Genomic DNA, 17812 nt, shown 5'->3' with positions numbered 1-17812 from the left:
GACGTGATCTACACTCGCGCCCGCTGCGCCAACTAACACACAGCGTGGCCCGGCACACACATGCGCTGGCTCACGCACTCACACACGCACACCAATGCCACGGACCCGACGCCTCCAACGTGCTTGGCGCGCGCCCATACACGTGCCCGACTCGTTCGACACCTCGCCACGGCTTATTGCCCTAACATTCACGCCCTAAGCCACGACTCAGAGCAGCCCGGCGTCCTCCACGCCGTCCACGAGCAGGGCTCGCTCCGCCGTGGGCGCCTTCTTGAGCTGCGGGCATTCATGCTTGAAATGCCCGCGTTCACCGCACTTGTAGCAGCGACCGCACCGGTTCTCGTCAAAGCCCGAAGCCTCGCTGCGCGCGTCGTCATCCCAAGCACCACCGCGTTGGCGCTCCCGTGCTCGCCATTGCGTCGTCGAACGCCTTCAGGCGCCCCAGCGCGTCCTCGAACAAAAGCGTGCTTAGATCGTAGAACTGCTCCATTCCGGCGACCGCTGCGTACAGACGATCGGGAACGCCAATAGCTTCTTCACCATCGCTGCGTCCTCGAGCGTCAATCCGAGCCCTGCAAAATGCGCCGCCATGGCCCCGATCTTGCCGGCGAACTCATCCAGCGTCTCGCCGCTCGCCATGCGCAGAAGCTCGAACTCGCTGCGCAACGTGCCCAGTCGCGCCGCCCGGACGCGATCGGCCCCGAAGAACCAGGCCTTCAGGCTGCTCCAAATTTCCGCCGCCGACTTCTTCGCAGCCACCTGCAGTAACAGATCATCAGCGAGCACCTGGAGCAGGTAAGCCCGTGCCGGCTTATCCTTCTTGGCGATCACTGCCGACGCCGCGTCCTCCGGCGGCACCACCGCCTCCCACAGCCTGGCGGCGTCCAGATCGGCCTCCACCTTGATGGCCCAGGTGGTGTATTTCTCCCCCGTGAGCACAGGCGCCGGATGCGACACTGAAGTGCCCGCGCCGCCTCCATACGAGACGATCGACATCGCCAGCGTGCCCTGACCTTCACGTGGCTCTGATGCCAAATGTTGGAACCGCCAGTCCCTCGCCTCGCTCCTCCTAGCTCTCTCTGTCGCCATGGCTCAAACCAAGGAAGAAGAACATCGAAGGAGGAAGAAGAATAGGGACACGATGAGGTTTTTTCCCGGCGCAACAACGCCTGTTCCCGAGCTCGTACTCGTCACCTTCACTGGCTACAACACACGGGTGGGAGGGGGTTTATATCCGCGTCCATCGGCGCACCACACCGCGCCCCCGACGCACCCCCCTCGCGCACTCCCCCCACGTCTCCGCGCTCCCGGCCCGCGCTCCTGCCGTGCACGCACTCGATCCGCACGACTAGGTCTAGCACACGACGTGCTCTACACCCACGCCAGCTGCGCCAACTAACACACAGCGTGGCCCCATGCACACACGCGCTGGCTCACGCACTCACGCACTCACACCTACGCCACGGACCCGACACGTCCAACATGCCCGGCGCGCGCCCATACATGCGCCCGGCTCATTCGACACCTCGCCGTGGCTTATTGCCCTAACAGGTCCCTCTTCGACCTCGTCCCGGCTCCGCGGTGAGCTCCTCCCCCCATTTTCCCCGTCGGGTCCACTATCGTAGCACCGCCGCGTCGCCTATGCATCAGCCGCCGTGGACGGGAGCTCGGCTCCCTCACCGCGCGCCCGTGGTCGTGTCCCTACGCTGCCAGTACACACGCGTCGGGCCCTAGTCTCACTGCCGCGCATCCACGCCGCTCGCCCCTCCGGCCGCGCTTGCCTGCCGGCGCCCATGCCTGCCGCATCCTGCTGCTGCTCTTTCTCCCTGCGGCTGCTTGCTTTTGCTCCTCTTACCGACTGCCATTCCTGCTGGTTGCTAGCACCGTTGCCGTTTACTGCTGCTCTTCTTACTGCTTTGGCTATTGCTGCTGCTGATGTGCTATGCTGCTACTGCTCCTAGCCACTAATGTTGATATTCGCTAATGCTTGCTAGATCCAGTTGCTCTGCTCCTACAGCTGGCCATGGCCATGGCCAGTGTGCTGTGTGTGTGCGCCTGAGTGTGTGTGCTGTGTGAGTGCGCGTGAGTGTGTGTGCAGTGTGTGTGCGTGAGTGTGTAGTCGGCCCTTGCTTAGATTAGTTTTACTAGGTGTAGCTAGTACTCCCTCTGTTCGGGTTTATTAGGCCTAAAGACAATTTCTCTTAGACTAAGACACATAGTAATTTGCTCACATTAATTCTTCCATTTCACTCCCAATGCACTCTCTCACATGCATGCAGCCAATGAAAAAGCACACATGAAGTGTATTAACTTTTCAGCCATGACACCAATAACAATAGCTTTCAATACAACCAATGAAATGGTTACATGCATGCACCTTTCCAACGCCGGGCCTTATAAAAAGGGACATGCTTGTGATGCTGAGAGGCCTAATAAATCCGGACGGAGGGAGTATTAAGTAGTGCTAAATTAGTCTAGTACTCCCTCCGTTTTTTTGTTTGCGCATAACTTTCTTTCTTTTTCTCCTAATTAGTCTGCGTGTTCTCCTTCTTTAGCGCCAGTTTCCAATTGTACCCCGTCCAGCCATATTAATTAGTGGTACGCTTTGGCAGCAGCAGCTAGAATAAGCCAATCAAATGCGCCATGCAGATGGGTCCATCCTATGCGCGTGGGAAAGGGAAGAGAAGACCCAGAGACCATCCAATCGGTAGCATGCATCAGTTAAAATAATTCACCTCTCTCCATGCATGCACAGGGGCAAAAATGTCCAAAACAGACTCATCATGGCTCTCCTTGGTATCTGTGCGGCTACTTAGGCGTAGACAAATTAGAATCGAAGGGAGTAGTAGATAACATGTAGGCCCCCTTTAAATAAGTTAGGTTTATTTATTTGTTGGGCGCGTTTAGGGAGCGGCCGGCTGCTCCCTAGCGGTTCAGAGTGGCCGACTTATTTGAATTTTTTTTGTCCCCATGTGATCTTAAAAGGAAATATTACCTTCTGTGTGAATCAAAAGTACTAAAAAGGACACTGCTAATTAATTATTCCATGTGATCTCTTGTCATATGATGGATGCCTGCATGCCTCCCACTCACGTTGTTTTTTGTGTAATAATTTTAGGATTTTAAATTTTTAAAAAGCCATATCTTTCAAATCACGTGTCCGAATTCAGATACGTTTTCATTGTTGGAACCCATGTGATGTGCTCTTCGAAACTAGACCCGTATGGCTATATTTTGACGAAATTTTTTATGTGCAACTAAGTCCCTCATTTTGTGCAACTGCCTAGCAGTCGATGTGCAACTACCTAACAGTGGATGTGCAACTTTTCACCTACCCCATGGAAGTGTAGTTTTCATTGATGGCACATCTACCCACAAACTACCTGAGATGTTCAAATTCGTGTTTTCCCTAGGCCAACTGCCTAGTAGTTCATGTGTAACTCCCCCCCCCCCCCCGCCCGTGATTGTGTTTTTACTATTTGCTGCATCAGCCAACTATCTAACAGTGGTTGTGCAACTTCGCATACTGTCACCGCCAACTGTCTACCAGTGATGTGCACCTATCCCTCATACCTCATGGATGTGTAATTTCCTTACTAGCACTCGCTACACCGTCTAGTGGGATGTGCAACTTTAGCGCTCCATTTATATGCAACTTTTACTACCCTCATGAATATGTAACTTTTCACTACCCTCATGAATGTGGAATTTTCATCATCCAGCTATCTCTGCTTGTGAGATGTGCAACTTTATATGTTGCTTCGGCCAACTGCCTAGCAGACTTTGTGCAACTCCATTTGTTACCCCCGCCAACTGAAACTACATATCCACAAGTAAGGAGGGGAATGAGTTGCATATTTAGTAATAGGAAGTTGGCTCGTACAACAGACTAAGTTGCACATCACTGGTAGGGACGGTGGGGCAGGGTATGTCAACTGTAAAAAAACTACACATCCACGAGTAGGGACAAGGGATCGACTTCTACATATATCGTTGTTCGGGACAGTAGACAAGTTATACACCAAGTTTTCATGGTTTCTAGGTTGTAACCTCATGTGATAGATCAATCAGCTCCAAAAATTGGTTTTGAAAAAAAAATTGCACCATTTAGTACTAAAGTTGCACAATGCAGTACTGAAGTTGCACAATATAGCGTCAAAGTTGGCATAAAAAAATTCGTCGAAACATACCCATGCAAGATCTAGTTTCAAAGATCTCGTCGCGAAGAATCCAACAGTGCAAACAGATCTAAATTCCGACGCGCGGCTTGAAAGATATGGCTTTTTAAAAATTTGAGAAACTAAAATAATTGTACGTGAAGTTGTTTTGTAGATCGAACTAACCAGTGTGAGTACATTAAATACTGATAACGACATGCACTAGCAGACAAAAAGACAACTCATGCAAGGCTAGGAAGCCCGGCCGCTCGTTGTCTCCAAATAGTGCGTATACACTTTTTAGATTTTAGGTTATTTGTTTAGGTAAATAGTCTAACATGTGGGTCACACCTCCCCTTTTGACTAGTCAAATTGACTTGGTCAATTCGGATTAAACTAAATATAATAATTATAAAAAATGATTTCAAATTTTGAAAAATCATAGAAAATAAACCGTAAGTCAGATGAAAATACTTTGTACATTAAAGTTGCTCAGAAAGACGAGACGAATCCGAATACGCAGTCCGTTTGTCAGCCACACATCCCTAGCATAGCGAACAAGCAACTTTCCCCCTTCGGTCCAGTTGTCCGAAAATGCGAAACATCGGGAATACTTTCCTGGATGTTTCCCCCCTTCGCCGGTATCACCTCCTACCGTGTTAGGGCACACCTGGCACCGTTACTTGTCATGTCATGCATCGATATGCATATGTTTGCATTGTATTCATTTTTTCTTCCCCCTCTTCTCTCCGGTAGACTACGAGACTGACGCTGCTGCTGGTGCCCCGATCGAGTATGTTGTTGACGACCCCTCCTTGTCAGAGCAACCAGGCAAGCTCCCCCCTTGACCACCAGATATTGCCTATTCTTCTCTCTACTACTTGCATTAGAGTAGTGTAGGATGTTACTGCTTTCCGTTTATCCTGTCCTGATGCACAGCCTGTCCTTGCTACTACTGTTGTTACCTTTACCTGCAATCCTAAATGCTTAGTATAGGATGCTAGTATTCTATCAGTGGCCCTACATTCTTGTCCGTCTACCATGCTATATTATCGGGCCGTGATCACTCGGGAGGTGATCATGGGTATGTACTTATATACATAATATATGATACATGTGGTGACTAAAGTCAAGTCGGCTCGTAGAGTACCCGTGAGTGATTCACGGATTGGGACCGAAAGGACGTTTGTCCTGACAGCCCTCTGAGTAAACCTTTGTGGCGGAGCGACAGGGCAGGTTGAGACCACCTAGGAGAGAGGTGGGCCTGGCCCTAGTCGGCGTCTGCGGTTACATCAATTAACACGCTTAACGAGATATTGGTATTTGATTTGAGTCTGGCCACTGGCCTATACTCATTAACCAACTACGCAGGAATAGTTATGGGCACTCGACGTCGTGGTATCAGCTGAAGCCTTCGTGACGTCAGCGACTGAGCAGCGCATGCCGGTTTGGACGGTAAGCATGCGCTTGTATTAAGGGGGCTAGGTCTACTTCCGGCCGCGTACGCAACGTGCAGGTGTGCAATGGGCAATGGGCCCAGACCCCTGCACGCTTAGGATTTAGACCGGCGTGCTGACCTCTCTATTGGGCCTAGATGGGGTTGCGACGTGTTGATCTTCCAAGGCCGGGCATGACCCAGGAAAGTGTGTCCGGCCAAAGGGATCGAGCTTGTTGGGTTATGTGGTGCACCCCCGCAGGGAAGTTTATCTATTCGAATAGTTGTGTCCCTCGGTAAAAGAACGACTCGGAGTTGTACCTCGACCTTATGACAACTAGAACCGGATACTTAATAAAACACACCCTTCCAAGTGCCAGATACAACCCGGTGATCGCTCTCACAGGGCGACGAGGAGAGGATCGTCGGGTAGGATTATGCTATACGATGATGCTTGGTGAACTTACCATCTACTCACTTCTATATGCTTTAAGATGGAGGCTGCCAGAAGTGTAGTCTTTGATAGAACTAGCTATCCCCTTCTTATTCTGGCATTCTACAGTTCAGTCCACAGATACTACCCATTTCATTGATACCCATGCATATGTAGTGTAGATCCTTGCTTGTGAGTACTTTGGATGAGTACTCACAATTGCTTTGCTCCCTCTTTTCCCCCTTTTCCTTTCTTCTTGGATGTCGCAACCAGATGCTGGAGTCCAGGAGTCAGAGGATCCCGAGGATGTTTCTACGTGGAGTTTGGATTCGAGGAGTAGTTAAGAGGTCCCACGCAGGGGGCCTTGCCTTTCGATTGTTGCTACTTTTGTCCTAGCCTTCTTAAGGCAAAACTTGTTTAACTTATGTTTGTACTCATATATTATTGCTTCCGCTGACTCTTGTGTTTTCGAGCTTATGTATTCGAGCCCTCGAGGCCCCTGGCTTGTAATATAAAGCTTGCGTTATTTTAATTTGTGTCTAGAGTTGTGTTGTGATATCTTCCCTGAGTCCTTAATCTTGATGGTACACATTTGCGTGTATGATTAGTGTACTATTGAATCGAGGGTGTCACAAAGTGTGATTAGAATAATAGTACTGGCTGTAGTTCATGAGACATAAACTCATCACAAATAGAAGTCGGTAGAAGTAGAGAAAGGTCCACATGGAGATGGAGCTACATGGGGAGCTGCGGCAGTGGAGCAAGCCGGCTCCAAAAGGAAGTTGTACCTGGGACGTTGGGGTGTAGCTAGAAGGCTGGTGGGAGGCGGCATCAGCCCACACCGCGGGGACCCCCGGTCGACACACACTGACAGTGGGTTTTCTTCCTCGGCGCCGTCGACCGCGTCTACGCAGAACATCGTACGCTTCCCCCGGCGGTGGGATCAGGCCGGATTTGTGACCAGTGGTGTGGCCACCGTCGTTCTATGCTTGTGAAGAAAGCAGTCCAAGCAAGCAGGCTTGTAGCTTAGGCTCCTGCTAGTGTATATATAGTGGAGCGGTTTGCTTTTTCTCTTCATATCAACCATTTTATATTACGTATGTGTGATTGAAGAGTGAAATGATGGTTGCTTCGTCCGACTAACTTACTGTGTGATTTGGCTGCTCCTGAGTGGCCCCTGCACATACCCCCCTATGTGCATGACCATTCCTAAGTCTCACATGTACTTATCTCTATTTTTTGCATGACATGTAGAGAGGATGCGCATAGAGGAATTTTGTTACTACACGTTGTTACGTACCTACTCCCTCCTTCCGGTTCACTACTAGTACTCCCTTCGTCCTAGTTTATTGGTCCCCTTTGTACTCAATTCATGGGCTCGTTTTCCTCAAGAAATTGTCTTTACCAATGTATTAATATCGGGAATGCATGCGTGAACAATAAAAGATTAAACCTTGCATTTAACATTTTGACAAAGTATTGACATATGAACATGTGAATGTGAGGGACTACAACCTTGTGCATGCATGCAACAGTCACACGTACACATGCACGCAAAAACGCGCGCGGCGCCCTAATGCATGCATGTCTGAGCACACGACGAAACACACACGGTCACTCTCAAGTGCTCAACCTACACTTGCATGCACACACATACTCAGCCAGGGTGAGCTAGTGACCATATAAACACCAGAAAATGTATATATTGCCCGCAATGAGCGTATTATGAAGTCCACTGACCGTATTTTTACAAATATACAGAGAACCAGTGTATTTATCTCGTTTCAAATTAAGCTATATTAACCGGAAAGGAGCCAGTATGGACTAGCATTACTTTGTTGTGTCCCGTCAACTTGCAGAACGAGGAGAAGCTTGAGCGCGGTGGCTCGTAGGACAAGGAGAAACTTTTGACTAATGCAAGCTCTCCCTCGCACAGGCGGTGGACGTGCAACAGTTAATTTGGTGTCAGGTTGCCAGAAGCATACACTGTACTAGTACCATCATTGTTCGACTTTCCGAAGAGGCGAAGAGCCAAGCGCAAAGTTTACTATAGTAGTACTTATTATGTATACATGTACTACTAGGAATCGCACGGTGGAGCGTCTGCACTGTTATGCCTCCTTTGGTTTGTAGAAATTTCATAGGATTTCTATATGATAGGATTTGCAAAGGAAAATTTCCTTTGAAGCCCTTTAGTTTGTAGGAATGGATTCCTATTCCTATGTAGGATAGGAATCAATCCTTCACATTTTGGAGGAAACACATTAGCTAAAGACTCAATGAAAAAATTCCTATCCTATGCATCAAATGAAATCTCTTTCTCTATAAGAATTGAGATGCATGTCATCTCACTTCCTATGATTTTCATATTCCTATAACATTCCTACCCTATGAACCAAAAGAGGCCTTATTTTAGTTTAATCTATGATAAAGCAATCTTCAACACATTTGCTTCTCTTTGAGGGTTCTCGCATGTGATAATGGAAGTTGATTGCATGGAACACTCGCCACAATTCTCGCTTAATTCTGGTCCTATCCTGCTAGAAATAGGAGTGCTCAATAATATTTTCTCTTTTTTGTTATTTGGCATGTAAACAGGTCAGCAAACCTTGCGGTGCATCTTTGCGTGAACCGTGCTTGCTGCACTTTGAATGTGACTGAGAGCTGGCTTGATGAAACACCTCGCTTCCTTTTTTATGGGGTACCTCGCTTCCTAGTGACCAGTCTCTTGGCTGATTGTCCTAAGAATGCTTATATATGAATAAAGCTCTCTCATTTACCCACAAAAAAGATTAAGCATATTAACCGGAAAGGAGGGAGTATGGACTAACACTACTTTGGTGTGTCCCGTCAACTCAGAGAACGAGGAGAAGCTTGCTTACGCCCCCTCCGTCTACCTCAAGCACAGTGGCTCGCAGGACGAGGAGAAGCTTTTGACTAATGCAACCAACCCTCGCCCATGTAGTGGACGCGCAACAGTTCATTCGGTGTCAGATTGCCAGAGGCATACACTGTAGTACCATCATTGTTCGAATACTCGAAGAGGCGAAGAGCCAAGCGCAAGGTGGAGCCGCATGGTGGAGTGTCTGTACTCTTCTTTTATTTTAATCTCTGATAAAGTACACAATTATTCGGGAGAAGTGCGGAAAATGGCAACCTAATAGTACTGTTAAAAACACCGAACATGTAATGATGATATCGATCAACCATGCTCGAATATATCTTGGCCTCCACGCGAGCCCTTTTGTGTGTTCTCGCTCCTCGTCTCTCTCAAGGAGCGGCGGGTTGGCCATTTTGCCGTCAATTGAGATCAGTTTGCTCACACTCCGGTTCCACATGTCAGTGATATGCCAAGAGGAAGTGCATTGACCGACACGCCATACGCAGACTTGGTTTTGCACCTTCATACAACTCCCTCCATCACAGTTTATAGGGCGTGCTTCAATTCTGATGCATTTCCACCACCAGAGAGATTTTAGATGCATTTGGTTTAGTACTCAATTAATTAGGGTGCGGTAACTGTAATCAAGCCCACAATTTTCTCTCGATGTAGGTGTGTACATGGAGTGGAGTAAGTGCATGCATGTGTGTACATGGGGTGGAAGCACTGCATGCATGTGTGTATGCATTATTTTCTCTAGTAATAGACGCCGTGCTATAACTACCAATGCTATTTTTCAGGTCGATCGCTAGTCGCCTTGGTCCTAGAGATTGTTGAAGCGCCCTCTATAAAACTGCGACGGAGGGAGTAGTATGAGCGGATTCAAAGAAGAGCGTATTGATTGTTGCTTCTTCCAAGCAACTTACATTGGGAAAGGTTGGGCTTATGATTTGACTGCTCATTACTCACTATTAGTGCGGCGCAACGACCGGGCAGTGTCTCCCATGCGGTTGTGCACTATAATTTGGTGCATGGCACATGGACCCGGATGCTGAATGGCTTCTGGCGATGCTATCAAGCTTCCAGCATTTATTTACATAATTGACGTATACAAATAATTTTCTAGCGACATGAAATTGTACAATGCTCTAAAGTTTTCAGCTTTTGTTTTGTGTGTCTTGCGAGCTGGAAGGTTGTCTCGTTACAACATCAATCAAAATACTAGAAAGGAAACTAGCATCCATGCTCTTTCGGAAAAAATAAAAAACGAACTTCCTTGTTAATTCATCTCAATGATTAGCAGATCAGAGCTAATATTTACATCACAACCGAAGACAAAGTTGAGAGAAGGTGTTGAATTAAAATTGATCCATGCTTTCATTAGCAGCAACTTCCCCCCAGCTCTGTCTAAATCAACAAGGCATGTTGGGAAAAAAGTAGCTGTCAGGAGCATGCAACATTCCAATCATTTTGTGCAGTTCCACTAAAATAGAGCTGAGCGTCCCGTTCCAAAGAAATTAAGTGTGATTACAATAATAGAGGACTATTGATGAAACAATAAACACACAAATAGAAGCCGGTCACCTTTGCAATCTCTCTTAAGACTAACTAGTTGGAGCAGATTAAGCAAATAGTTGGAGAAGATTAGGCTCGGAGTTGGATGAGGAGGATAGAGAAAACCCCATCTCCCTTTGTGTAGTCACACTGAAATGTAGAGACGGTTCCCATGTGACATTTTAGTAGAACTGCACAAAACACTCTTAAGAAAAAAGTGATTTGTGCAGTTCACCAAAAGGGCACAATAGCAACAAGGTGAAATGGATATCCCTGTTTGCAAAAAAGAGGTAGAAAGGAAACAATTACTGGCCAATAATAGTTGATGACACAAACGACGAAAAAAGAAGAAGCATATTCCTTGTCCTCAGGGAAGTTAACATCGCGGTTGTTTATCTAAAACGTTGTGAGGATGAGATTGCAATATGGAAAGTACGTCAAACAAGCTACAATTTGGGCAAAGAACTAGGGAAGATCCAGAGGCAGCGATGTGGGAAGATGGGCAGTGGAGCAAGGCCGGAGGGGAGGAAGCTGTACCTAGGGGTCGTCGGGATGTAATTAGGAGGGTGGCGGCGGGCGGGATCTGCACATACTGCGGCAACGAGCAAGTTGCGAAGGCCCTACCACGCCCGAGCTTGGTCAGAGAGAACGACAGGTACCGCAGATCGGGACGTCTTGCCTCGATGACGTCAAACGGAGAAACGATGCACATCCTCCCTTTCCACCAGCGACGTTGATGTCTACAATGCAACTTTATTCTTGTAGACTTATGTTGGGCCTCCAAGCGCAGAGTTCTGTAGCACAGTAGCAATTTTCCCTCAAGTGGATGACCTAAGGTTTATCAATCCGTGGGAGGCGCAGGATGAAGATGGTCTCTCTCAAAGAACCCTACAACCAAATAACAAATAGTCTCATGTGTCCCCAACACACCAAATACAGTGGTAATTTGTATAGGTGCACTAGTTCGGCGAAGAGATGGTGATACAAGTGTAGTAATGATAGTAGATATTAATTTTTGTAATAGGAACAATAAAAAACAGCAAGGTAACAAGCAACAAAAGTGAGCACAAACGGTATTGCAATGCTTGAACATGAGGCCTAGGGTCCATACTTTGGCTAGTGTAATATCTCAATAATGCTAATCTAATTGGATCATATAACCATCCCTCAAAGTGCGATGAAGAATCACTCCAAAGTTCCTATCTAGTGGAGAATATAAGAAGAAATTGTTTGTAGCTATTCTTTCCGATCGATCTATCCAAGAGTTCGTACTAAAATAACACCAAGTTATTCTTTCCAATCGATCTATCAAGAGTTTGTACTAAAATAACACTAAGTTATTCTTTCCAATCGATCTATCAAGAGTTCATACTGAAATAACACCAAAGCAAATTCAGATTTATAATACTCAATCCAACACAAAGAACCTCAAAGGGTGCCCCAAGATTTCTACCAGAGAAACAAAGACGAGAACATGCATCAACCCCTATGCATAGATTACCCCAATGTCACCTCGGGAATCTGCAAGTTGAGTGCCAAAATATATACCATGTGACAATATAATACCACCGTTGTCACCACGGGTGATCATATGCAAGACATATATCAAGTGCTCTCAAATCCATAAAAGTATTCAATCCGATAAAAACGAAATCTCAAAGGGAAAACTCAATTCATCACAACGAGATAGAGAGGGGGAAACACCATACGATCCAACTATATTAACAAATCCCCCGATACATCAAGACCGTGCCATCAAGAACACAAGAGATAGAGATTAAACACATAGCTACTAGTACAAACCCTCAGCCCCGAGGGTGGACTACTCCCTCCTCATCATGGAGACCATAGGGATGATGAAGATGGCCTCCAGTGATGATCTCCCCCTCCGGCAGGGTGCCGGAATGGGCTCCCAATTGGTTTTTCATGGCTACAAAGGCTTGCGGTAGTGGATCTTCAGATCTAGGGTTATTTCTGATGGTTTCTCTATTTATAGGGTTTTTTGGCGTCAGTTTCACGCGAAGATGGGCCTCGAGGTTAGCACAACCCATCGGGGCGCGCTTGGGCCCCCTGGCGCGCCCCGGTGTCTTGTGCCCTACTCATTCACCTTCTGGTCATTCCACGAAGGTTCGGGGGTCTCTTTGGTTCCAAAGAAATCGTCAAAAAGTTTCATGTCATTTGGAGAACTTCCATTTCTGCACAAAAAACAACACCAATGTAGTTCTGCTGAAAACAGTGTCAGTCCGGGTTAGTTCCATGCAAACCATACCAATATCATATAAAATTATATGTAAACATGGCATGAATACTTCATAAATTATAGATACGTTGGAGACGTATCAGCATCCCCAAGCTTAATTCCTGCTCGTCCTCGAGTAGGTAAATGATAAAAGAAATAATTTATGAAGTGTGAATGCTAACAAAGTGCAAAGTTTGATCAATGGTAATTTCAATCACTTTTCCTAGCATCATAAAAACAATTCTTTTTCATAAAGCTTTCATGTTAAAGTAGCAACCAATTCACATGTTAAGGTAACTTTTCATGTTAAAGTAGCAACCAATTCACATGTTAAGGTTCAAACATGAATTCTCTTGAAACTCAACAACCTATATTCTTAGTCACCAAACAATTACAATTCAACCTATTCAACAAATTCTAAGTAAGAGCTCCACATACTCAATCATCATATAGTCTTCCAGGATTTCTACTACTCAAAGCATATTCTTAGAACAAATGGTATCCATCGAACGCAAAGAAAGATATGGGCTTAATATTTCACCTCCCAACTCATTTATCATAAAGATAATTGTCAAAAATAATAAATCATGATCAAATATATTTGACTGGTCATATGTGCCTAGATTTTTCCCCACCACATGATGCTTGCCAACTAGAGAATAATTGAGGTTGAATGAGGATGTATACTATTGACTCTTTGCATAAAAGTAAATACTAAAAACTAAAAGGTAGGCCCTTCGTAGAGGCAAGCAGAGGTTGTCATGCACTTTTTATTTGGATGCCCAAGCTCTTAATGCAAAGGAACGTCACATTATATTGCCCCTTATGATAGCAACCTTTATTATGTAGTCCGTCGCTTTTATTACTTTGCCATCACAAGTTCGTACAATGCTCAATTTTCCCTTACAATAAAAGATCAAACATATTTAGGAGCAATTTTTATTGCTTTATGCACCGATGACAACTTACTTGAGGGATCTTATTCAATCCATAGGTAGGTATGGTGGACACTCATGGCAAGAAACTGGGTTTAAGGGGTTTTTGAATGCATAAGTAGTATCTCTACTTAGTACGAATTTTTGGCTAGCAAAAGATCCTAGGCAAACACCACATGTTGGAGGATCCATCACATTATAACTTCTATGCAAATATACCCAAACATAACTCATTACGTTGTCTTCATTGCCCAACTTCAACTAATTTTCTCAAGTTTGAAAATAATTAATGGGTATTCACAATCATAGAAGATGTCCAAGATAATATATTTGTATGTGAAAGTTCTCTTCCTTATACTAATCATTCATGAATTGCTTTTATGACCAATATTGTGATTGTCAAGCTTCAAAAAAATTCACTTTCTAAACCCAATGTGAAGCTACTACTAAGCATGATATGAACATATATTTTCAACTTCATGATATTCAATTCATTCAACAATTTACTCATAGGATATAAGTGAAGCACAAGAGTAAATGACAAGCCACTCCAAAAAATATATAAGTGAAGATCAAGCGAGTAGTTATGTAAATGTGTAGCTATTTGAGGACTCTCTCTTATTTAAAAGTTTCATATCTAAGTATTTTATTAAAACAGCAAGCAAAACATGTTGGAGGATCCATGACAGTAAGTATTTTAATTGTTGATGAAGATAGGTGGGATGCTTACCGGGGCATCCCCAAGCTTCGATACTTGATACTTCTTGGAATATTATCTTGGGATGCCTTGGGCATCCCCAAGATTGAGATTTTGTGTCTCCTTAATTCCTTTTATATAACGGTTTCTGTTGGGGATATAACTACTGGGTATGAACCGCCGAGGAGGGGCCGGGTCATACCACTGGCGACTTATCAATAAAGATGGTGGGTCATAGCAAGCCTATTGACGGCCCAAGATCCAGAGGCGACTTGAGGCCCAAGGGGATGAACTGCCACATGTATAACTTGTATTCTAAGGCAAGCTTAGTTAGTCACCGAGCCGGACACGGTGTATGAGCCGGTCGGGACTCTGTAAGCCGCCGGACATCAACCTGTGTATATAAAAGGGTGACCCGACGGCGGGTTGAGGACATATAACAAACAATCGAGAGTTGGGTCAAGCGTATTCGCTCCCTAGTAATTGAAACTCTAGCAATACAACACAAATCAGGAGTAGGCTTTTACCTCGTTGAGAGGGGCCGAACCTGGGTAAACTCTCTGTATCTTTTGTCTCGTTTAACCCCTTCAAGCTAACCTAGTTGCGATGGCTGTCGGTGTCAAAACCGGCCGATCTCGGGTAGGGGGTCCCGAACTGTGCGTTTGAGAATTGAAGGTAAACAGGAGACAGGGGATACGATGTTTACCCAGGTTCGGGCCCTCTTGATGGAGGTAATACCCTACTTCCTGCTTGATTGACTTTGATGAGTATAGGGGTTACAAGAGTTGATCTACCTCGAGATCGTAATGGCTAAACCCTAGATGTCTAGCATGTATGATTATGATTGCCACTCCGGACTAAACCCTCTGGTTTATATAGACACCAGAGGGGCCTAGGGTTGTACAGAGTCAGTTTACAGAGAAAGGAATCTTCACATCCGAACGCCAAGCTTGCCATCCACGTAAAGGAGAGTCCCATCCGGACACGGGGGAAGGCCTTCGATCTTGTATCTTCTTAGCCCATCAGTCCGGCCCATATCACATAGCCCGGACGCCCGGGGCCCCCCTAATCCAGGACTCCCTCAATAGCCCCTGAACCAGGCTTCCATGACGATGTGTCCGGCGTGCAGATTGTCTTCGGCATTGCAAGGTGGGTTCCTCGTCCGAATATTCCAAAGCAGTTGGTCAAAAGAACTATGTTCGACTCTGTATAACCGTCACAACCCTGAACCACAAGGGCAAAATACTTAAACAAAATAAGCCGTGTCTACTGACATCTTTTTTGGTGAGACGTTATGTTCTGGCCTTATTATTATTTGGGACATTTAGATCTATGCCCTTAACTCGAACCCACTACTCAGTTTGCCCCTAATTTTTAGGTATGCTTAGTTTTTCCCCTCCGCCGTTAGTTTCACTTATAGAAATGCCCTTCTCTACCGTTACCGTCTGGTCAAAGGTCTTTGACCGTCCTGAAAAAATAGCAAAACAAATCAAAAAAATTGAAACTTTGTGGGATCGAAGATACTCACGTCTGCAAGGCGCGTCCAAATTTTCATGCCGTTCGGACACCCTGGGAGCTCGTGGCAAAGGAAAACATAAATTTTGTACGCATGCGAACAGTAAATCAAAAAAAATAGAAAAAAAATCAAAAAAAAGAAATTTCGTGGGACTGAAGATATTCAGGTGCGCAAGATGTGTGCACATTTTTGTTATGTTTGGACATCGTAGGAGCTCGTGGAGAAAAAAAACAAATTTTAGCTCAAAAAAACTTTGAAAAAATGCACTATTTTGTTTTTTTTCTCTAGAGCGCCTCGTACATCATTTGATCACCAAAACTTGGAAGCACCTTGTGCACTCAAGCCTCTTTGACGCCAAATAAATTCAATTTTTTTAACTTTTTTGCTATTTTTTCGAATTTACTATTCATAGGCATAAATTATTTTTGTTTTCCTTTGCCACGAGCTCCCGGAGTGTCCAACCAACACAAAAATGTGCACACGCCTTGCGGACATGATTATCTTCGATCCCACCAAATTTCATATTTTTTTGATTTTTTTGCTATTTTTTCTGGATGGTCAACGTACTTTGACCGGATGGTAACGGCGCAAATGGGCATTTCTATAAGTGACACTAACGGCGGAGGGGCAAAACTGAGCATACCTAAAAATAAGGGGCAAAACTGAGTAGTGGGTTCGAGTTAGGGGCAGAACTGGAATTGGCCCTTATTATTTTGAACCATCTTTCAGCCTCCCGCTTCGCATTTCGAGGCGCGGTCCTCATTGACACGTCTTGTCAAAGCAAAGATCATGTCCCCTTATTATGGGATTCTCATCAATATGGGTTTGGGTAATCCAACCTTGCCGTTTGCACGACCCCTTGGGAATAGGCGAGCTTTAAGGCTCATGGGGGTGGGGACGCTTGATATTCACTGTCTTTATAAGAAGATAAGGACCCATCATTTTACCCCACGCGTTCTTCTTCCTCAGCCCATCGGCCCTCGAGCTCCAGCGCTGGAGTTCAATTCTTTCCGTCCCCAGCAAACACTCTAGCCATGTCCGGATCTGGCGCTCAGGGCAAGTGGATGGCACGGAGGAGGACATCAAGGAACTCCGGGAAGTAGGGTACCTGGCCGCGGAAATCGCCCACCGGATTCCTGCCAAAAAGCAGATCATCTCCACTCTGGAATGCAATGAAAGGTAGTATTTAATTATCCCCCACTTTCTCCGCGGACTAGGGTTTCCCCTCCACCCTTTTGTCTTTAGGCTCATGTTCTATTATGGGCTAGACTTTCACGATCTAGCCCCAAATTCCTTCCTCCACATCTCGCTGTCCATCGTCGTGTGTGAGGCGTTCCTCCGCATCCCCTCCCCGCTTCGGATTATGGCTCAAGGTCTTCAATGTGAAGTTGAAAGTGGTGGACAGTCAACACACGGAGTGCGGCGGCGCCAAGGTAAGCAAGCTCCCCAACGTCACTTGGCCCCAGGGGGCCTTCGTGGAGGCCGTGAAGGGATGGCAACAGGAGTGGTTTTATGTCACTGAACCTCGCGACGCCACATGGGCCGCCACTCATGAGTTCAAATTTGGGCCTCCAATGCGGCTCAAATCATGGGTTAAAAAGGGCCTGGACCGGGCATCATCCGACGAGGTGATGACACTACAGAAATGCGTCAAGGGCATGATAGAGAAGAAAACCAGCCTCGCCGATGTTCCAGGTGATGCTTTTTCGCCAGATTCTCCCTACCAGTGCCGGACTCTCCATATGTGGGAATTCAATCCGGCCGGTCCTCAGACCCTGCAGCACTTCTTCGGCACGAAGCACGAAGAAATTTGGAAGCTACTTTTCAAGGCCCAGAAGTCGTGGCCTGGAACAACCGAAGACCTTCGCCTCGACTGCGCTCACCCGACCACTCTAGTAAGTTTTTAGATTTCCAAACATAACCTCTACTTGTGGATTTGAGGAGTATGCTAAGCCTTCGTTTTCT

General features: G+C 46.0%; 1 protein-coding gene across 1 annotated transcript; it reads right to left on the bottom strand.

Annotated features, from left to right (window-relative positions):
* Positions 1-468: 468 nt before the first annotated feature.
* On the bottom strand, positions 469-1089 carry LOC147976370 (uncharacterized). Its single transcript, XM_087520835.1, has one exon. The coding sequence runs from the start codon at positions 1087-1089 to the stop codon at positions 469-471; it is 621 nt and encodes a 206-aa protein (XP_087376961.1).
* Between the last annotated feature and the right edge of the window lie 16723 nt (positions 1090-17812).

Source organism: Triticum urartu, chromosome 4A (assembly GCF_056163025.1).
Source record: "Triticum urartu cultivar PI428250 chromosome 4A, HENAU_Tu73, whole genome shotgun sequence".
NCBI lineage: Eukaryota > Viridiplantae > Streptophyta > Magnoliopsida > Poales > Poaceae > Triticum > Triticum urartu.
Note: the sequence above shows the minus strand (reverse complement) of the source record. Positions and strands in the feature narration are given on the sequence as shown.

Coding starts and splice junctions, on each gene's coding strand:
- LOC147976370 (XM_087520835.1), bottom strand. CDS start 1,089: ATGGCGACAGAGAGAGCTAGGAGGAGCGAGGCGAGGGACTGGCGGTTC.